The 23,659-nt window shown below is 35.6% G+C and overlaps 1 protein-coding gene across 4 annotated transcripts in view; it reads left to right on the top strand.

Annotated features, from left to right (window-relative positions):
- The first annotated feature begins 2,828 nt into the window (after positions 1 to 2,828).
- The window catches only part of DMXL1 (Dmx like 1), a 105,401-nt gene continuing 84,570 nt past the window's right edge, over positions 2,829 to 23,659 (top strand). For 2 of the 4 annotated variants that reach the window (XM_039364526.1, XM_039364523.1), the window contains exons 1-10: positions 2,834 to 3,189; positions 9,463 to 9,588; positions 11,060 to 11,137; positions 12,733 to 12,811; positions 14,287 to 14,413; positions 16,823 to 16,889; positions 18,354 to 18,529; positions 20,797 to 20,983; positions 21,206 to 21,371; positions 22,204 to 22,416. In XM_039364526.1, the coding sequence (XP_039220460.1) occupies positions 3,103 to 3,189; positions 9,463 to 9,588; positions 11,060 to 11,137; positions 12,733 to 12,811; positions 14,287 to 14,413; positions 16,823 to 16,889; positions 18,354 to 18,529; positions 20,797 to 20,983; positions 21,206 to 21,371; positions 22,204 to 22,416 (1,306 nt within the window). In that variant the 5' untranslated portion in view covers positions 2,834 to 3,102. Of the gene's footprint in view, positions 3,190 to 9,462; positions 9,589 to 11,059; positions 11,138 to 12,732; positions 12,812 to 14,286; positions 14,414 to 16,822; positions 16,890 to 18,353; positions 18,530 to 20,796; positions 20,984 to 21,205; positions 21,372 to 22,203; positions 22,417 to 23,659 lie in introns of all 4 variants that reach the window. The other 2 variants (XM_039364527.1, XM_039364524.1) reach the window with 2 other exon arrangements.

The following is a 23,659-nucleotide window of genomic DNA, read 5'->3' as shown; positions in this document are numbered from 1 at the left end:
TGTCCCAACGCAGCAGTCCTACTAATTTGATCTTCCCAATTTACTTTCAAATCTTTGCTTCTGCTCAGACTGGTTCAGTTCCTTTAATTTAAATAACAACCATAAGGTGATCATGGAATGTTCAATTTCACAGCATGTGAAACTAAAATGCTGGCTGGTTTGTGGTGCCTTGTGTTTTGCAGACATAACTAGGACTGACTACTCCCCAAACTGTCAATGACTGGGTAGTCCATTTTCACATATAAGTCCTGTGCTTACTGTAGTGAATATTCCAGAAATCCTCAAGATGGGTTGTGCAACACCTAAGATTCAAAGGCAAAAATGTACTTTTGACATATGGAGCACATAGCACCTGAATACATCTCCTTAAAGCATATTTTTTTTTAGTATCTGACAGTTACACAACTACAGCACAATTCTGAGAAAAGTTGCAGGTATTTGAAGGTATGTCAGGTGGATGCTTAAGTCATTCTTGCACATTCTCCAAAGCGCTTTTTGTAGATAACCTCCAAAGCAGTGAATTGTCAAATTTCTCTTATAGCTAAACTCCACAATTATGTAGAAGTCCTGAAATCTAACACAATTATGTTAAATTATAATTACATACGGTCATGATGTATATTTCATCACTTACTTCCATTCTACTCTATACAAAATATTTTTCAAAAGGCAGGCACAGCCACACTTCTCTGTGCATTAATGATTCATCTGTGGAGATGGTTACCAGCATCAAATTCCTGGGTGTGCAGCTAATGAGTAGGCTGGCTTGGTCGCTCAACAGCGAGACACTGGTGAAGCAGGCACAGCAGCACCTGAATTTTCTGCGTCGCATGAGAAAAGCACATCTTCCTTCTATCCTTACCACTTTCTATAGGGGAATGATCGAGAGCATCCTGTCATACAGCATCACAGTCTGGTTTGGAAGCATCACTGCTTCAGACAAGAAGGCAGTGCAGAGAGTGACGTGGATGGCCGAAAAGATCATTGGCACTTCCTTCCCATCCAGGACATAGCACAGAAGTGTTGCTTGAGCAGGGTCCATTATCTTCACAAGCTATTTTCCTTGTTACCTTCTGGGAGCAGGCTTCGTGGTATCCGTAGCAGAGCATCCACATTCAGCCATAGTTTCATTCCGTACAGCTTTAACCTTGTGAACTCTCAAGCTTCCTCCTTCTGTTATATATTCAAGATGGACAGTATTTAATATTTATTTGTTATGTATATGTAGGGGTGTGGGTCTATACATATGTTGTATATACTATGTTTAGGTATGTTCATGTATGTGTTTCACTTTGAGAGCGGGCAACTAAATTTCATTTTTGATGTGTGCCGTTGTGCCCACAGTAAAAAAATGACAATAAGGTTATTTTATCTATCTTATCTTACTGTCCTGGAGATTAAAAAAAACATAGCTTAATTTTATGTCTCCATAAATTTCCTTTTCTGAAGCTCCCTAAACAGAACTGTTCAATATGCACAGTACAAAATTCCTAGATTTCATTATCTCATCAAATAAATCTGAAATTACACACTTCACTATACAAAGACATGATTTCCTTTTTATGTCTTAGTATGATATTGTGACCCAACTGTGTGGCTTAACCAAGGTTTATGACTTACGACTGTGTTGTGAACCAGCCAATTAGGTATATATTCATTAAGGTTAAAACCATGGGTTACATTGCTGTGTAAACATAGCCTGGTAGTAGCCTGGTTTCAGTTAGTAAAATTAAGGCAAATTTACTAACTGAAATTATAACCAAAATTGTAATCTTGTAGTTGTTTACTATTGATATGGGAATCCCACTAAGAACTATATGTGAATCACATTTAGGATGCAAAGATACTTACAGCCTGAAAGATCAGATACTACAAATAGGTAGATGTTCCCTCCCATATTTACCTGTTTCCTCACTATATAGACTAGCCTTTCTCAATTTTATAATCTCTGAATACGTCAGACATTAGCACATGTAATTATCAGCTAAAATGGTTGGCTAGGTACGGAAAAATTGACAGCCCACACATACATTTCTAAATAAAATGAGAAAGTATTTCAATTTTCTTTTAGCATTTGCAGTACAATATTTGATTTTTATCCCACCTTGTTTATAAACAACTCAAATGTGATGAATATATCTAATACTCCTTCCTCCTATTTACCCCACAATAACCCTGAGATGTGTTGGATTGAGAGTTCAAAATCAATACCTAACCAGAAACTTACAAGTGCTATGAATCCGAGTAGTTCTCATCTATTTAGTTTTTCAGTAACGTTGTAGCAGACTTAATATAACTCATTTGCTAATCCCAACTAACAGTACACCCATTATACCTACAAAAATAAGCTCCACTGAACTCAATGGGGTTTATTTCTAAGTAAATACGTAAAGGATTGAATATAGGAGGAAGAGAATTCCATTTGTTCTCGCATTATGCCTTCCTGGGTCCTTTGATGTGAACATTGTAACTTTATCGAAATGTAATGGTTCTCACGCTGCACGGAACTAAACTAGCACTGCTATTGTCATACATTTTATCCACTTCACGCGCCTTAATCTGACGTTCATCCTAGAAACAAAAACGTATCAACGCAGATGCACCATAAACTTGTCTTGCCACCTTCACCGACGGCCAAGTGCTGTCGTAAAATATCGCCGCATGTCAATACTACGCATGTCTCAGAGCCCATCCACCGTCTTTCAAAAGAGCGCATGCGTGTGCCTGCTGTCATCCAACCTAATACTGTATGTTAGAGAAAGGGAAAACAAAAATGTTTGTCTGTTAAGGGGGAGACGTCATTGTTTCATTGATCTCGCGATGTTTCCCTTCATGAGTTTTCGGAGCATCCGCTCGGAGTGAGGCCGCCGGAGGAAGGCATCTTGAGGCGGAAGGAGAGCTCGCGTGCGTGGTTAGCCCGAGAGAAGCTCTTGATCTGCCCATGGCGGGGAGGCGCCTCTGAGATGGCCCGCCCCACACTATGTGCGCCGGTCACCTCCTCCTGAGAGACTGATCAGCGGCCGAGTAGCTCACAGAGCCTCGGCGGTGGGATCAGGCGGCTGCGTGGCCGGCCGGCCTGGTGCGGGAAAGGACGGTTCCGCTATGAACCTGCACCAGGTGCTAACGGGGGCTGTGAACCCCGGGGACAATTGCTTCTCTGTGGGAAACGTCGACGGCCACCCATTCACGGTGAGTCTCTGCCTCCCTGCCGGGGCCGGTAACGGATTCCTCCTGTGTCTTCTTCTCGGCTCCTGGCAGGGTTTGGCCTCAGCCTGCGGGGAGCCGGTTCGCAGGCAGCTGGCGTCGGGATGACGTTGGCGGAGATGGAAGGGTGGTGCAGCAGGTGCCTTTTTAATGGGCGCGCGACCTGTCCGTGCGGTGGCGGTGCCCATGTTAGTTTTAAAAACGGGGGGGGGGGGGAATGAATCCTCGTCCTTTCTGTGCTAGGAAATGAGGCTAGTTTGGGAAGGCTTTAGTCCTTTGGTTTCCTCCCTGTCATCCTTTCCCATGTCAGTATTTTTGTTCCTATTCATCCTGAAATCGCCCTCGCTAAATCAGATAATCTAACAGCTGAATACTTCTCCACGCCTAATATAAATATATGAAACATGAATATCAGATTGAAGAGGAGGAAGAGGTACTAAAACTCGAGTTTGTTTAGTTTCTAGCTTCCTTATATCCAGAAAGGAGAATGCTATATGCTCAGACTCATTTTCTGAGTTCACATGATATCCTTTTAGATTATAAACTAATAGACCAGCTTTGCACAAGTACTAGGCTAAATTATCTGGCAAGTTTGTGATTCACTAGCTACATTCACAGTATGCTTAATCTCCAAGCCTGTGTTAAGGAATAGTAGCTGTTACATAGTATGCTATGTCCAAACCAGTAAATCATATTATGGCTTAACATACTGATTTGTTTTACACAGCATGTCAAGCAATGGCTAGGTTTCCCACTGCATTCTCTAAACAACTTATTTCCATTGTAATCTAGCACAGGGTATTGAGTATATGAATCGCTGCATCTTGTGAATACAATTTCTCTCTGTGTGACCCCAATCATTTTATTTAGTCTGATTCTCTATGTCCAAAGACTGACTTATGGTTCTTTATTAAGTTTGTAGTTTATATTTATTTATAATTCATTCTAAGGCCCCTGAAACTCCTTGAAATGACTCTTGGTGTTAAACAGAATTAAAAACAAACAATATCAAACGTGAAATAAAGCAAATGTCCATTAAAAGCTTTTACAGGTGGAGTCCACATCTGTCAATATTGTGAGGTAGTCCAGACAAGAAGCACAACTAGAAGTACCAGCTCTACTATATTGTAAAAATACATTAACAGATTGTTGCCAGTCTGAAAGTACACTTATCTCCCATTACCTTTATAGCCCAAGAAACTATGAAAAATTCTTTCTGAGATGTTTGCCATAGCCAAGTTCTTTTGCTGGCTAAGTCATTGCTTATCTGACCATTGGCCCTGAATATGGATCTTCCCCCTGCCTTCCAGGTCTTTCCTACATGCCATTACAAAACCCCACTTTAGCTTAAAGCTTGGGAAAAGACTCAGTTTCGAGATATGTTTAAGGGGAAATATGCCATTAAATCTGGGGATGCTGATTCAAAGGCAGGTGTCATGATGCAACCAGCATCTCTCATCTTCCATAAAATGAAATTGCTTCTTGGATGAGACTCAGAGTATGCTGACTCTGTCTGATTTTCAGAATGGTCAGAAATAATGGGAGAATTACGGTAATAACTAGGCCTTATGTTAAGGGACTTTGTATATAAGAAGCAACAATTTGAATGGCACCCATAAGCCTACTGGTAGCCATTGCAGCTTTTGCAGGGAAGGTGTTATAAAAATGTACCATTTATTCTTAAGAATAAATGCAAGGGAAGAGAATAGATTTAACACTTCAATAAGATATAAATCAAGGGCAGCACAAAATCACGTATCATCTGTACAGTATGAAAGGTATATACTAATCTCACTGAAAAATTGCAGAATTGCAGTTTATTAGGGAGTTACTTATTTGTTCAGTAACAAATAGACATAGTGATGCTTGAAAGCTACTAGAACTATATTTTCAGTGTTTCTTACATAAGAAATCTTACATAAGATTTCATTTAAGTCTTTATTTGCTTCTTTGTGAAATTGTATCCAGTAGTGAAATAATTCATTAGCAATGCAAGAATATTGCTTATATAGGATAGACAGCAATTATCTTTGTATGTTATCTTAAATATTGGCTATGTAGAAAGAATAACTGTTGCAGTTATTCCTCTTAGAGTAAAATTAGATGGTAGCTGCCAGTATATGCTAATTCCTATTTATCTCTAAGTTGTATAGATTACTATATATAGAAATTGAAAGTGGGATCTTGTGCTTTGGAGAATGTTAAGAATCCTCTACCAGATTTTTATTATGGCGTCATCTTGTATTTTTCAAGCAGAGAAAGAACCTGACAGATCTTGAAGAACCAGTATTTTACGAGCTGAGCTATTGTTTACCAAATAATCCAAGAATATTTAATGTCAACAACTATTATTGATGGGAATACAAGGAAGCTTTTACCTCAGTAATTGCACTTTTGCTTCAGGTGCCTCGGAGGGCATTCTCTTTATTTTAGGTAGAGGTTCTGTTGTGTCTTTCTATTTTCTTTCTATTCTGATAAATTTCTAATAGTACACGCAAAAAGGTAAATATTGCAAGGGAAGAGAATAGATTTAACACTTCAATAAGATACAAATCAAAGAAGATAAGTAAGCTAGTAAATTCAGTATAGTCGGCTATCACCTCAACTGAGAATTACTATATGAATTACTGTAGCTTTAATGTAGAACTGGTCTAAATTGGGTTATAATGCTCAAGATCTCAATATTTTCTAAATGTAATAGTTTAAAGGCTATATATTGGTGATGGCCATATATCAGCACTGCAGCAATGGCCTTGGTAGTAGCCTGGAATAGGCATGTGGGGAAGGCTTTGTATTGGATTGCTCCTATGAATGCTTTCTCTGTGCGGTGATCTTGGGGTGCTCTTTAGTTTTCTCAAAGCTCCAAGAGATGAAACACAGAAACAATGTCTACCGAGCATGTGAGAGCCCATATTCAGACCTATATCATAGCAAATAAGGATGGCAAAACATTGCTATTTCTCCACCCTTGTTGCATCTCCCTATAGCTGCCAGCAGCCCTGTTCAAATGAACCATTCCCTATTGAACGGGTAGGAGGATATAGGAATATTTTTAGGACCATGCTAAGGAATATTGCTATCCAGCAGGGTTCCTCATATTCTCTCAAAAGTTGGACTCGGATTGGTTAAGTCCTATTGAGTTGCCAAGGAATAGTCTTGTGATATTAACTGGACTGAGTATGATTATGTTATGTCCAAGGAAATGAAAAAAGATCCTTTCTCAATCCAGCTATCTATTTATTAGATTTTGGCCACACTTGGTATATTAAAACAGCCAGAAGGTAACTGTGGAATGGGTTCATCCCGTTCTTTTGATTCTTGAGACAAGTGTGAGCCCACCAGACTTGAAGAAAGTAGAGGTATGCCCCCTCCTGAAGAAGTCATGACTGGGCCCTTTCCTTTTGGAGAATTATCAGTCAGTTAATCAGTGGAACAAGTTGCCTCCAGAATTTGTGAATGCTACAACACTGGAAGTTTTCAAAAAGAGATTGGACAACCATTTGTCTGAAATGTTATAGGGTTTTCTACCTATGCAGGGAGTTGGACTAGAAGACCTCCAAGATTTCTTCCAACTCTGTTGTTCTGTTCTGTTCTATTCTCCAATCTTTCTGGTGAAGGTTGTGGAAAAGGTGATTGGATAATAATCAGAGAGGATCTTGGAGGAAACAAATTATATCTGTTTCAGTCTGATTTCAGACCAGAGTATAATACAGAGACAGCATTGGTTAAAGGTCTTTGTCAGAGCCAGGATAGCGGTGGTGCCCTCATTGTAATACTCCTTGATCCTTCCTTAGAAGTCAGTTCCAGTCAGGAGAGGGATTATGTCCGCAGCTCCTCACTAGTGGGGAGCCTGGTTTAGCTGCTCTTCTTGCCATAATGTAATCTTTAATGTAATAATCTACGTTCAAATATCAATGTCTGAATGGTTTTGTTCTTCATCATCTCCCAGTGATGCTATAGATATCTCCTTTGTAGTTTCATTTCCCTAACCTTTTCAGAAAGCCCACTGGGATTGATGAACATGGTGAAGCCATATGAGCACAATCTGATTCAAGACTCCTATCACATATCCATTCCAGGTGAAATGTAAAGCCTCTGGTAGAACTGTGCACCAGTTCCCCAAGAAAAATCCCGAGATGCCTTTGAAGCCCATTTAAGGCCATTGATCACCTTGAATGGACTGAACAGGAGTACCGTGTTTCCCTGAAAATAAAACCCAGCCTTCCTTCCTTCCTTCCTTCCTTCCTTCCTTCCTTCCTTCCTTCCTTCCTTCCTTCCTTCCTTCCTTCCTCCAAAAGAGGCACCACATCTTATTTTGGGGGGGGGTGTCTTTTACACTGACCTCTGGCACCGACAGCTCCGCCCAGCCAGCCCACTTCTTCTGTGGCATCCCCTGGTCTTTCTGGAAGGCCTCTGACTGCAGAATGCAGGCTGGGGGACGCTGCAGAAGAAGTGGGCCGGCGAGGAGAGGCAGGCTGCAATGGTAAGTGGGTGCGGGGCATGTGGGGCAGTCCCACCCCCCCAGCCTCACCCTAGCTTGATTTTTAGGCATGCGCCTTGCCCCCAAACTGGCTTATTTCTGGGGTAGAGCTTATAAAAGGCCCACTGCCCAAAATCAAACTAGGGCTTATTTTCCAGATAGGTCTTGCTTTCGGGGAAACATGGTAGACCATCCCTAGGGCTGGTGACTGCTGGGTCCCACATCAAACTAGATCATATTGTGACCAGCTTTAAGTTGAAGGCATATACCAGTCCAGTATCTGATTTTTTTTAATATAAAAAGTACTGTGTTTCAATGGTTAGATGGCCTAAACATTAATATTTGAACGTAGATCTTTTTGACTTTTATATTTTATTGGGTTCTATTTTGAAATGTTAATTTATATTGCTGGTCCATGTATTTTATGCCATATGCTACATAAATAAATAAATATAATGAGCAGGAAGTCCCACTTCCCTGAGCTGATCAGCTTATGATAAACAATTACATGGCTATAGAAGTGATAATTGTTTATTGAATCTTGAGATTGCACATAATTCTTCTAGTGGTCTGACTTTAGTAGACCACAGTAGAATACAATGTTTTGTAAATGTAGTAGAAAATAGTTTGATGTTTCTTTTTCTCTTCCTTGTTAAGTAGTTGGATCCAATGGCCGATGGCAAATAGGAAAATGTATAGAATGTGTTATATGACATCTCTGTCATGAATTTTATTTTGAATGTATATATACTCATGCATATATGTGTGTATATATATAAATATATATACATTATTTGTATATATATATTATTTGTATAAATGTGGTGTGTGTGTTTAGGTGTATGCAGTGTGTTTAGGTGTGTGTGTTTAGATGTATGCAGTGTGTATCTTTCTGTATACTACTAAAACTCTTGTGTCTGTAACCTTTAACTGGACAAAACAGTACATCATAGGGCAAAATATTTTGAACCAAAGTACCTCAGTGGGCTAACTTACAAAATCCGGGACCCATGACTTCTGTGGAAATGAAATTTGGCAAATTTTATAAAGCATTTTCTGGCATAAAATTATTTTAAAACCATTTATGATGTAATAGAAAATGTCATAAAACTTTTCTTCTGGGTCAACTCTTGATGTTGGACTGTGCTGTATAGTTTAACATGGGCTACTTTCAAGGCAGATCGATGTCTGAATATCTCCCTGGATTTTTAAGAACTTTTCAAGTATATTATAAGCTTTGCCATTATTGAAGGCACTGAGGAATCTTTTCAGAAATGTATCACTGAAATGATAATCCAAGGGTCACGGGTGTGTAGTTGCATTTATAAAAGGACAAAACTAGTCATTCATTATGGCCTGATGATCAAGTGATATGTAAAACCACAGGAATATATGCTCAAATAGTCCCTCCCTCCCTAGTGAGGATCATAAATCTCCAGTGTGAAGACATTTCTTATAAAACAGCTCTATCTCAAGTCTGAGAGTTCATATAAGAAAAGTGTATATGGCTCATAGATTGTAACATTTGTCCTTTATAATTATATCTTAATGAAATTCCTGAGATAAAAATTAAAGGTATTCTGGGAGGAAACATATAAAGTGGCTATCTACATAGCATCTGAAAAACCTTTTTATTCATGTTAATGATAGATTATTGTAATATTCTTTTGCATTATAAACATGACTAAAAATATATGCGCAATTTGATATTATTCCTTTTTTGGGGTGTTAACAAAAAATAAAAAGGACAAACTCAATTTTCCTTTTTTTCCCTGTAGGCTTATGCATCAGGATGTGACATTGTGATATTGGGGACAGATTTTGAAAGATTACAAATAATTCCTGGAGCAAAATACGGAAATATACAAGTGGGGTGTGTAGATTGTTCTATGCAGCAAGGGAAGGTAAGTAATAATGGTACTTAGGTTATATTCTAATTTGCTGTACAATATGATTATAATAATGACATATCAAATTCTGTAAGTACTTGCCATTGGGAGTCATTCACATGGATCTATCTATATATCTATCTATATATATATCTATAGGTATATTTATATATACTTAAGTAGACTTAAATGGATAAATATACTTAAATAGATAACAATTTATAGCAATTGAGTACTCAATTATATTTGTGGCTTCAGATGTCTTTATTAATAATTTATGTATTTATTTATTTATTTATGAGACTTATATACCGCTTTAAGTGCAAGCACTCTCTAAGCGGTGTACACCAGTAAGCAATGTATATATATATTTACATTGCCCCCAACAATCTGGGTCCTCATTTTACCTACCCCGAAAGGATGGAAGGCTGAGTCAACCTGAGCAAAGTGAGGACAAAAGTGCTTCACCACCTTGGTTTTCAAATTACACTGAGACAAAGATTTTTGAGTAAGCCAAAATGGCTGAGTGCATGCAACATAAGCCAAAACCAAACATTGATATTTAGATTATTTAGTATTAATTTAGCTTCTTTTAACATTTTAGTGCTTTAATTTTTTTCAAGCAAATCAATATTAATACTTCAAAACCAGGAAATTTAATTTTATTAATCAATTTTATTTTTAATTTAATTTTGTTCCAGTTAAATGGAACTTAAATATTTGTGGTTTCTTTCCTCTATAGGTTGAATGTAAATTATCACTGGTTTCATTTCAGATTTCTCAAAAGTTATTTTACTACTTGATAGTATGTTGTTTACAGTTTTTCCTTTCAGTTTATGGTACTTTTGTGCTTATTGTATTTACTTTAGATTCTGTGTTATTTGGATGGAATTATAGTTGGCATTTTAGGTCATATTGTATATCGATCATTTAGAATCACATTTTTTCTTGTATTTAATTTTTACAATATATCTTACTACATTTTTCCAATGATTCTGCAAAAATAGCATATGCAATATGTTTTTTAAAAATCAAAGCTGCCTATGAAATAAATTATATGCAAAAGCAGAAGTGAATTCAAGCATCAGCATGAATTTTGGGCCATAGTATTGTGTACAATGTGAAATGAAAGGACTTTTGTTTCTCCATTTATGCTTTAAGGTCCGTTGAAGAAATTTGCATTGATGATTTGATTATTTCAAATTAATATATTAAAATATTTTTTCAGTTTCCTAAAAATGTCTCAGTCTGCTTATTAAACTATTTTTACTATTTTTCATATATAGATATAGATGTATATTGTTTGCCTTTATTTTGTACGCCACCCATAGTCATACTGTTCGAGCTGGACTGTCTTGTAAATATTATAAATAAATCTTTTATTGGCTGATGTTCTTTCAGCCAACAGGACATGACTAAATAAATGTCTGTGTCATATGAAATGGAGATTACAAAAACTACTGACTTAAATTGCAATTTGTTTTAGATTGCAGCTGCTTATGGAAATGTAATTTGCATCTTTGAGCCAGTCAAACATCTAAAGCAGAAGAAGAATCATAATTCTGTAAGTGATTCATCTTTTCTGTCATATTAATTAATTATATACATAATGTTATTTGCTTTGATTATTTCTGAAATCTAGTAAACTTTGGGTTATTAACAGTTACACAGATTTTCCTGAAATCATAATAGAGTGCATTGTACTTAAGACATTAAGAAAAGCTATATTGTTGACTTCAGTTTAAGTTAATGTTTACATGGAGTTTTGGTCAGTCTAATTTATTGATTTTATCCAACATTTGCACTGTTATTTAATAGCAACCGATGGCCATCAGTCCTGAGGCTAGCTTTAGCTCCCATGATTAAAATTTTTATGAGCTACTAGGCAAAATATATATATATATATTATAGAAACCATCCAATTAGCACCAGGCTTTTGTAAAGTGTCTGAAAAAAGTCAGTTTTCTTACAGTAATTTGGTAAAAAAAGAAAAAAGTAGAGTTGTTTGCTGTGTAAATTAAGTTTTTATTCAGACTTAAAGGTAAAAATAATATTGAAAGGAATTAATTTTGTAATGATTACATAGACAGTTTTCATAGCTACCATATGGTATATAATGCTGACTTTAGCATTTTTTTCCTTCTCTGCCTATAGTCCTGGAATTTCCAGCTAGTTTTTCATCAAAGGATTAATTTGGACAGATTACAAGTAGCATTCTAGGAAGTGAAAAGTTTAAGTCACATTTGGTATGACTGACTTATCTTAATATTAAAATGACTGAACATTTTAACCATTTATGTATTTATTCCATAAAAGAGTATTTCTGAAAGTACAAATGACCTTGGATTACAAAGCACTGTGTGATTTATGCAACTGTAGTGTCTTTCATGATGCAATACTGATTATATTTTCAATTACATTTCAAAATTAATTGTCCACATAATGAGTTTCAATGAATTTGCTTGAAAAACACTAAAACAAAATTAGAGTTTTTCAGAGGGAGAAAAAAGAAACCAAAGCCACATATACTAGTATAAAGTAACATGTAAGAACTGAAGATGAATATTTTCCATGTTTACTCATTGAAGCTAGCTAATTGGAGGAAATGGACACTTACCTCTTGAATTGCTTTATACAAGTTTCTTGTTTAAGCAATTCAGGAAATAAGTACTAGCTTGAATGAATATAACTGACACATTATGAAACAAAAGGAACATTACAGCACAATCTTTCATGCTTCATACTGTAAAAAAGTTTATTTAAATCAATGCAACCTATTCTAGGATCAATATATATTGAATTAAAATGATCAAACTTTGCTTTTAATAAGGTTTGTTTTGTGGAATAGATTAATATTTTGTATGATACCTGTTTCATGAATGATCTGCTGTGCAAATCAATAGTTTCTACTTTGCATTGTTAAACTTGGTTTTAGTGTTTTTCTTTCCATAATAATGGCTAACCAGATATATAGTTTATTTCCATTTATACTAAATGTTTACTTTAAAAAGGTACAAATGTTTAAAAACATTCTTTGCCATATTAGTATTCTGGTTTGATAAAAATACTTCTGTTAGATTTATTACAAAGTTCAGCAACAGTTTCAGCTGATTATATGCTGGATTTAAGCATTTCATGTTGTGTTTTATGTGATTTTAGGGATTATCTTATCAATGGCAGAATTCAGATCAGATTTGCTTGGAACATATTGTACATAATTTAACCTGGGATCCCACAGGTAAGGACAGATACTTTGCTTAGTTTTCTCTCTGATCTAGTTCCATTTTAAACATTTCTAGTCACTTTTTAGTATATTTGCAGATGCTCTAAATCAGGGATGTCAAACTGCCGACCCGAGGGCCGGATGTGTCATGAGGAAACTACGCCCACCCCATTGCCGGCAATGGGGAAAAAGCTCCAATATGTCACGCGACGTCACATGACGTTGTGAGTTTGACATGTCTGCTCTAAATTATCAAAGCAAGGCAAGAATATATACTCACACAATAGGACATGCATATGTATATGTATGTATTTCTTTTAACTGTTTACTATTAGCTTACTTTCAATTTGAGATTTCCTCCAGTTCTATAAATTAAAATAGCTCTTCTACTATATAAAGCTATACAAAAGAAAAAGTTAAAATCCATAAGTTAAAAAATTACCAGGAGCAGTTTACTTGTTCATGAAGTATGTGTTCATTTTCAATTACTCAAGTTTTTTAGTTCAGATCTCTCACTTTCTTCACTGCTATACACAGAGACGTTGGTGTTCCTTTGTGTTGTAAATGGATTGTTTTATTTATTCATTTTTATTTTTATCCGATAAAATTATGGTATAATTAAATTATTTTATTATTTTTATAAATAACTAAGGCAATGAACATACCTAATACTACTTCCTTCTATTTTCCCTTCTACAATCCCATGAGGTGGGTTGGGCTGAAAGAGAGAGTGACTGTCCAAGGTCAACCAGATGACTTTCATGTGTAAGGTGGGACTAGAATTTAGTCTCCCAGTTTCTAGCTTAGTGCCTTAACCACCAAAGTGTTATTTATTTACTTAAATATTTTAAGTGTTTATGATGCTTTAGAAGTTTAATTACAGGAAGAGAATATTAGGAAAGTTGGATGTAAAGACTGCAAAATATATATCCGTAAAATAAGCTGGTATTTATATTATTTTAATATATATGTGCTTATAGTGGCATCTTGTATACTATATATTGGAATTTCAGTGCTACTTTATCAGTATTTTAATTTGTAAAAATCCTTTCATTTTTATATTCATATGAGGTAATCTTTTACTCAGGGTTATACTATACATCTGTTTATAAGGCACCTAAAAATTAAATATAATTGAATATGTTATAGTTAAAGCAGTCACATTTTGACAGAATCAAACTATCTTTTATTTTTTTTCCAAATGGTAACCAATATAAATAGAGATTCACATTCCCATTTCATCTAATTGATTATAGTCTACAATTCAAACATTTCCATGGGACAAAAAGGAATAATTTTTAAAGTGATGTTCATTTGCTAGTTTTTTAAAATGTCTGTTCGTCTATCTAACATCTATCTACAGCATGGTATTCTTCATGGTTTCATAGTACATAGTTCAGAGTTTTCATCTAAATATCTTGAATTCCATAGTGGCTTTTTGTCTTATTAGAGTTAAACAACTCTTGTGCTTTTTAATTTGAAAAATCTAGGTTCTCGTCTATTGACTAGTTCCAGTTGTTTACAGCTTTGGTCTAATGTCAGTTTTGAAAATCTATCAGAAGATGAAAATCATGAAAAAGCTGATTCTCAAAACTGGAGAATCATCTGGCAGAGCAAGTAAGAAATATATAAATATTGCCTTAATCATATTTTTAAACTTGATCTGTAGTTTCGTGTAAGATAATATATGTTGCATTTTATAAAATACAGTGAGAAACAGCATTTTATCTTTTAACCTGTAATACTAATAGTTTAGTTTTGTAATATCTCTGAACACATGCATGAAACATTTTTGTTTCACTGTACAAAAAGCAGTGAATTACAGTAATAATAATAACAACAACAACAATACAAAATATCCATTAGAAAGTTGGGGATATCCTAAGATAGAAAGCCCTAAGAGAATCTATTGATCCAACATACTGTTCAGAAGAGGAAGGTCAAGATAAAAAGGTTCAATAAGTAACTCAAGATGCTATAATAGGAATCTTTAAAGGAAGATTCTACTACTATTTCAAGGAAGAAGAATATTCCACAGTGTACTCTGCTTATTTATATGCAAATAATAAATGAAATAATATCTGCTTTTATCTCAGAGAAATGCGTATCTATAACTGCTGTAAGGCATATTACCAATCTTGGCATAAGCAGGAAGACCCCACAGTTTTTGCAGTTGATTGAGGTCTGTAACAGCAAAAGCAGATAATCAGATTTTGTACTGCCATATTGCCTAAGGCAGCAGCCCCAAACCTTTTGGGCACCAGGGAATGGTTCTGTGGAGAGAGGTTTTTCCACGGTCTGGAGGAGGTGTGCCTGCATCCCACAGATGGGGCTTCGCTTGTTTGCACAGCCTGGTGCTGGTCCACGGACCAGGAGTTTGGGACTCCTGGTTTAAGGTTTTAATATATCAAAAGCAACAACTTGAACCTGACTTGGTGACTGATAGCCAGTACAGTTGCTCCAGCAGGTACACATTGTGCAAGGCTAGGTACTCATAAGGCAAATAGCTACTGTGTTTTGCAACTTCCAGAAGAAGAGGTCAATACTAGTATGTGAACCATAGTAACTGGGCTATGCATCTTCAACAAAGGACATACAGTGATTGATATCCCTTCAATAGGTTCTTCTGACCATGAAAGTCATTCTAAGGAAAGTAATGACTTTTAAGAGCAGCCCCAACTATATGCCTCTCATTTCTGAGGCTGGGCAAACTTCATTCAGAATGGGCATTATTGAATCGTAAGATCTTCATCTTGTCCGGATTCAGTCTCAAATTTCAAACTGCCTCTCTATGTTCACTGAACACTGTTCAGAAAATGCAGTCCCTATCCCAGTCCAGATTTATAACGAAGTAGACCCAAATGTCACCAGCATTTTCATAACCCTTATTTGCAAAATTCCTGACATTTTGTCCTGATAGCTTCACATAAATATTAAAAACCATCAGAAACTAAATAGTGTCCTCTGTCAACCCATAGTGTATTGTAGCTGTCAAAATGCAAACATACATTTATTCAGTATTCAGATTTTCTGAGGCCACCCTGGAAGTAGGAATTGGACTACTGTAACATAGTAGCCCCAACCTTTGACACATAAGAGATGGTACAGGAGAATATAATGACTAAGTGTATCAGAAGATGCTGAGAGATTAATAGAATCAAAAGAGTTGCATTCCTTCTGTTGCTCCTGCAGGAAGTCATCTGTTATGCCAGCCAAAGCTGATTCTATTCAGTTCATGAACTGAGACTGAAAAGACTTAAAATAATCTGTATCTTACAAGAACATTTTCCAATATATAGATATTGTTGCTAAGAATGTTGTCTTTAAAAACTTCTGTTTTGTGACTGAGAGATTATTGAAATAATTGGTTATGGAGAGACCATCTTCAGTGTTGTACAGGTCATTGCCTCCCTTATAGCTGGGAACACTGCTTCATCACAAGAATGTTTTCAGCCCTTTCTCATTCAGATAGTGTTCATTTAGCGACTGCTTTGCTTAGGGATCATTCACAGTAAAGACAGTGATAAAAAGTAACTTTACAAGCAATCATTGCATTTATGATCTTCACAAATCTATAAAGGAAAAGAAAGCTGAAATAAGATTGTAAGTATAGTCACAGTTTCATTAAACAGCCACTTTATTTAACAACCAAGTTGCCTGCCCCAATTGTCACTAAATGAGGGCTACCTGTAAACTGTCTTTGGTTAGCTAAAATAAGCCAAGATGCACCCAAAATAGATGGATGGATGAAATTTATTATAGATTGATCTGTGATGTTCTCATGATGAGTCAAAAGGCCATGTGGTAGGCTAGATCTTTAGTTAACTCCACATATTCAGACATCAAAATATGAAAGAAATTTCTTCAAATTAGATCAGTTGCATTTGACACTTAAGTATGTTCCAATCAGAAGCAATATTTATGTTTATGGGAAAAGTGATTATATTCAAAAAGTGTCTAACAAATTTGTCACAACAAATTATTAAGGTTTTGAAATCTCTAATTACCATGCTTTCCTTTTTATAGAACTGCTTCTCAAGTTCATCTAATGATGTTTTCACCAGATGGAGAATTTTTTGCTACTGCAGGGAAGGTATGATATGACTTCATTTTTTGTTTCAATTCATATCAACTTTTTGTGTAGAACAGTTTTATAATAGCAATAATAATAATGGTGAAATAATTGTAGTAGTAATATATTCAAAGCTTTAGTTAGAAATAAAGTAGCAGAAAAAATAAATCAATTGAGGACCATAACAGATTTTTTTCTCTGTGTGAATTATTAATAATAATTTAAAAAGTAAGGAAAAAATAGAAAAAAATATGCTCTAAATTCAACAATACTACCAAATACTAACATTGAAAGTGCTCTTCCTTGCCCCTATGTCAAAAATTATAAAAACTGAAACATTGATAAAACAATAAATCATTCATATTGTAGTTTATAATGCAATCAAATATAAAATACACTATATTAAAATAGAATCCATTCTCTTCAATAAACAAAACCTACTTACAAGTGCATGTAAGAGTGGTAGCAGTAAAAAGCTGTGATCAGTTATTGAAACACTACAAAAATACTGAACAAGTAGTATGACCACTTAGTTCTGATGTCTCAGCAACCCTGTGGTCATATGATCGTGATTCAGACACTTAGCAACCAGCTCACCCTTAACAATGGTTGCAATATCTCACAGTCATGTGATTGGCATTTGAAACCTCCCCAAGCATCTCCTACTCCATAGTGTGTGCGTGCAACCACAGGACCCTTCACTTGCCCTCCAATACTGCACATCCATCCATGCTTGTGTGACGGTGTAAGAGCATTTTCCCACACTCTACAGCAGGGATGTCAAACTGCTGGCCCGCGGGCCAGATGCGTCATGCCAAAACCGTGCCCACCCCATTGCTGGTAATGGGAAGAAAGTCACAACACATCACATGATGTTGCGAGTTTGACACCCATGCTCTACAGCATCACAGCCCTACCTGGCTATGCTTACATAGTGTCACGAAAGCCATTTACATGCCCTCACCTATTTTGCAAAGCCACTCCTGGCTGAGCTACACTTGTGTGGTATTTCAGCTGGCCTTACACAGCCTACAACATTCTAGAGCAGCTATCCCTGGCCTGGCCATGACTGTATGACACCGCAACCGCCATTTATCTGCCCTCCAATCTTGCAAGAACTTGTTTCATATCAGCAAATCCATTCACTTCGCTTGTGGGAAGTTGCAAGAAAATCCTTTCTTAACAACCCACAATCCACAAGGCAAGGAGGGACTAAGTGATGAGGTTACATAACATTGTGCTTATAATTGCATTGCTTAGCAATGGAAATTCCAGTCTCAATTACTATCCTTAAATGTGGATTACTTATATAAGTAATTTCTTGTCATTTTCCTTTCATAAATAGAAATGTTACTGAATTGGACTATAGGCTAGTACATTTTATAAAAAATAATAGATTAAAAAGTGAATTTATGCTATGTTACAGTTGAAAAAAGTTATGTAGAAACTACAGAAATTAAATATATCATTTATTCTTTTATACAGGATGATAGTCTTGTAAAGGTGTGGTATAACACTGATTGCTGGAAATCAGTAATTGCATCACAACATACAGCACCAGAAACCACCATGCAGGAACTCAATTTCTCATTTATTTATCTGGTTCATCCTCGGTCCGTTGACGGTTTTTCATGGCGAAAGACAAGCAACTACATGCCACGGTAAGAATAACTACAAAATAAATAACATTCAGTAAATAAAAGTTGTGATTTCTTTATATTTTCATTTATATGATGTATATATTATAACTTATATTTTCTCTAGCATATGAGCCTGTGCACATGCACATTACTTATCAAACTTCTGCACCCAGGCACATAGAACATTAAATTATTCCAAAATAATAATAATAAACTTAACACCAAAAACCTCATGGCTCATGAGTAGTCCTGCACAAGCTTGCTACTTCAGTTTAATTGCATCAGCAAAATTGTTTGGTGTCACCTCAGTGCAGACAGAGTGGAAGCTCCAGTCTTTTTCCTGCTTTGGAATTGGAGGACTAGCTAGTGACATGTCTGGCACAAGCTCAGAGCTTCCTATACATGAAGAAGTGCCCTCTTCTAAAAAAGGTTTAATTAATTTCCAACTTTCCTCTAACAAATGTTTAATCAAATTCTGTTTAGTTTCAAGCCACATGGTTCAAAATAGCTATTATTTTTTAAACTTTTTTTTCCACACACAGCATTAAAGGGAACATTGATTGTAACCAGTGTGGTTTAATTAGACATTTATGATCAATTAATGCCTTATACCTTTAGAATGAACATATATATGTAATCTCCGACTTACAGCTGGCCGTTAGTGACTGTTCAAAGTTACAACAGACTTCCTCAGGACTACTTAGGAGTCAGAATCAAAGTTGTAATACCCCTTCCTGCAGTGACACGATTTCATTTAGGGCATTCGGCAACTGGCCCACATTCATGGCCACATGCAGCATCCTACGGTCATATGACTGCTTTTTTGTTGTCAGTCATTGTTTATCTGGTCTTTTTGTTTCCTTTTTAGTTTTTTTATTGGCACTTTACGTTGTGCAAATGTGGTTTATATATCCATGTGTGTAGGTTATCTCATAATAAAAACAACAATAATTCATCTTTCTGACTCCTAATTCTTAACTCAGAACTTAGGTTTCCAGATTCACACATTCATTGGGAACTAGCAGTGTGTATATTAGAAATCTAGAATGTACAAGTAGCCCTTGACTCACTACTGTAATGTAGCCTGTCCATTATGATTCCAAGTTATGAAAGTCATTAAGCAAGGTGCCCATGTGATCACCTTGTTTAATGTCCCCAATTCCTGCTGTCCCCATTGTCATTAAGTAGGGTACAGGTGCATCAAAGTTGTGGAAAGGCCCAAAGCTGCACTGCAGCACCTCTCCAGCTCACATGTGGCCTGTCCTGGGCCTCCTAAGGCTTTTCCCAACTCCTGAGGCATCCCATGCTTTACTTCTCATATCACTGGGTCCCACATACCCCTTTCCACTCCCTCTCATAGTTTTGGTCCACTTCCTTTTTCCATAGGTACCCTTTGAAAAATAGTTGCTCCACCACGTAGCCTTGCCAAGTAGAAAGTGTGGTACTGTCCCAGAAGCAGGCACCATTTTGAGCAGTCTAACATGTTGTTTGGAAAAGAGTCAAGTGATCTGCCCCTTAGCTTCCCTATAGAATACAGAGGCCACATGGTTCCTTTCCAGAATTGGTGCCATTTTGAAACAGCCACAATTTTGTGCAGCCACTCCCAAAACTTCGCCTGCTTCTGAGACAATGCTGCACAGTTTCCATGTAGGAAGCCATTCAGTGGAATGGTTGTTTTCCACAGGGTATCAATGGAAAAGTTATGTGACCAAGCTGTAACCGGAATGGGGAAGAAGATGTGGGATCCAGCAGGGTAAGATGGAGGGGGAGATAGATGGGTGGTCCTCTTCAGCGTCCCTGTGATCAGTCATAAGGGTGGGCAGGTTGCCAAGTGCCCAATTTTTTTCAGGTAACCATGGGCGCGCTGCATAACTTCATGTAGGGGTCTTAAGTCTCTTCCTTCAGCGCTGTTGTAATTTTGAATGATCTCTGAATAATCAGTCATAAGTGGACAATTATATGCATGCACTATTATCTTTTTATGAATTCATTAAAATGAATGACACTTTTTATATTTTTTTTGTTTTTTATACTTTGAACCTGCTTGGATTCACTCAGTTGAAATAGTATAAAAATATATGTGATAAATAATAAAATAATAATAAAAGAAAACTGCAATCCTGCATTAAGCATCAATAATGTTTCCAAGAGGTTTTTAAGCATCTGTTGCTTAAAATAATGTATATGAAATCGAAGTATGTAATATTGTAATAACACTGAATAGGATTCAAAAATTCTCTTTCTGAAATTTATATTTTCTTTTTGCTTAACCTGGCTTTCTTTCCTAGTGGTGCTGTGTGTAATGTACTGCTGACCTGCTGCAAAGATAATATATGCCGTCTCTGGGCAGAGACTCTGTTGCCTAACGATAGCCTCTTATATGAAGGTGGATTTAACCATTGGCCTGAGCCAGTGAAATTAAATAACTTTAAGAGGAATGCTTCTAGCAAAGAAAGCATGAAAAATGCTTTAGAGGTAAGAAGTGACATCTACCAGATATTAATAATAGATAAGTCCTGACTTGAATATTTAGTTTGTAAATGAGTTTTTAATCTGTATTTTTAAGAAAGGTAACTATCCAATCCTATAGTATATAAATATAATAAGAAGATTCTTTTCAGAATTATGCAGATGTGTAGAAAATATTTTTCTGCATTTCATTGTGTCATATGAACAATATATTCCTGCTCTCAACAGTTAAATCTAAGACCTTTCCGACGAGGAAGAAGAAGATCAATAGCACTTGCACATACTGGATACTTGCCCCATCAGCAAGACCCTCATGTAGTTCATCGAAACAGTCCATTGCAGTCAAATGCACTTTGCCATTTCCATATTGCTGCCAGCATTAATCCAGCCACAGGTGATTAAGAATAAGCAGACTTAATTCTAGGATAAGTGGGTTCAATTTAGATTTATCTCTATAAAGCACACTATACTATAATGTTTACAAATACTAAAATTATGCTGAAAAAGAGAATATAATTTTAAAGTTGTAAAACCATTCAAAATGTTGCTTTGAAAATTCTCTGTCCTACTGTACCAGTAATTATTAATAGTATTTATGATTGCATTTATTGTGAATTGTTTCATTGTGATTTTATGGATGGTTTTAGCTTCATGTATTGCAAGTGAATTGAAGAGGAATTTGTAGCAATGATACCTTAACATTTAGTAACTTTTGTTATAAATCTTCATACAGATTCATATGAAAAAATGTGTCAGTTTAGTTTTTAAGGTAATTAGTTTAAGGTAAATAGCAAATTGGTCTACTAAAAATCAGTAACCTCACCCAAATGTGTAGATGTAAATACATCAGTATATTCTTTTTTTGCTAAATACTAAATGAAATTATACATTTTTAGATTGCTTTGTTTGGCTTAATTAGCTCCTTCTAAAAGTCCTTTAGAACTTTGCACCAACAAATATGTGTAACACCATTAGTCCTAATTAATTTATTTTTAAAAATAAATTATCTTTTATGTATGCTACTTATGTCTAAAGATTTGAGCCAACGTAGATATAAAGAGCGGGGTCTGATAAATTACTGATTAGTTTCTTTATACCTTCTGCTAGAAAAGAAAAGTATTGGTCCTGTAATCTCTTGTATATGTCTCTTTATGACGTGGTCTATCTACAATGTAAAAATAATTTAAATGTGTGTTTCTGAACAGAATGTATATTTTTATTTGTAGACATTCCCTTGCTCCCTTCTATCATGTCTCTGAGTCTTAATGAAAGTGAAGAAAAAAGTGGTCCTTTTGTTGTGCATTGGCTAAATAATAAAGAATTACATTTTACCCTATCAATGGAGGTTTTTTTACAACAATTTAAAAGAAATTTTGAGCATATTTCCTCGGAAGCCAGCAGTGAAGAACCTAATCAGATGACTTTCAGATCTGATGAAGGTAAAATGCATATTGTTATCTTCTCTCACTGTTTCAAGTTGAATGGAATAATGAATTGGTTCATGTACACTGGCTATTTTAGAATCTGAAAATATTTTCTATATCTTACATAGGGTCTTGTGACCTAAGCAGTATAAACATTTATGAATTATTTATTTATAGAACTTATTTCAATGCTTATATAATGATTCTAGGCATTTCACAAAAAAATAATATAAACAAAATGAGCCTTTCCATCAGGTGCCAGATCAACCCCCCCCCCCATGGTCAACCTAGCCCATTAGGGGAAGAGCTAGATGTTCATAGCCTTCCAGAAAGTTAAAGATAGGAATCCTTTGCAGGTCAGGTAGAAAGCTATTCTAAAAGGCTGGAGTGGCTACTTTGGATGTATGCCTACAAGATCCCATCAAATGACAACATTTAATAGTAGAGATCTGGACCATACCCATAAAGAAGCTGGCTCTGTGCCATATAGGGCTTAAATGTAATAACAAAATACTGTATTTAAATATTTAATCTAGCATAGTAGTTTTTCTAAGATCACTGATCAGCATTTGAAACAATATTTGTAAGAGACTGCAAAGGTATCTAAATAAAATAAAAACATACATTTTCTGGAAAATTAATAGAAATAAAGAAAATACTTCAGACTACTTAACATAGATAAAATACTAAAAAACACAAATAATTAAAAAAAAATGATAAATCAGGGGTCTCCAAAGTTGGCAATTTTAAGATTTGTGGACTTCAATTCCCAGAATTCCTGAGTCAGCCATGAAGAAGTACTTCATGAATAAAATGTTAACATACTGATTTACTGAGGTACTAATTGCATGAGTGTCTGTGAAACTTTATTATGGTTAGTAACAAATGAGATTAAAAGAAAGGTAAAAATATAAATAGAATAAGAAATTTGGTATATTTTTGACGTTCAAAAATTATGAAAAATTTTTCCTGTGTTAAATAATGGTGGCCCAAAGAATTTTTTTGGCTCTCCTGAAAATGTTGGGATTCTTGTCATACAGTAAAAGCAAATTAGATAGTTCTTAGAACAGGTGGAAATTCTTTTTTTTATAATATATTTTATTAATTTTTTAACATGGTCACCTTAATATTCGGTAAACAGTGTGTTGTCTGGGTTTACATTTAAAAAACATTCGCTAACAATTGGTTTCTATGATCTATAATCCACATAATAGCTTTACTTGATTTCCTCTTCTTCCCGTAATGTTCTCTTTTACCA

Source organism: Crotalus tigris, unplaced genomic scaffold, assembly GCF_016545835.1.
Source record: "Crotalus tigris isolate CLP2741 ecotype Arizona unplaced genomic scaffold, ASM1654583v1 scf7180000019784.587516, whole genome shotgun sequence".
Classification (NCBI taxonomy): Eukaryota; Metazoa; Chordata; class Lepidosauria; order Squamata; family Viperidae; genus Crotalus; species Crotalus tigris.
The sequence above is the reverse complement of the archived record's forward strand: the minus strand, read 5'-3'. Positions and strand labels throughout refer to the sequence as shown.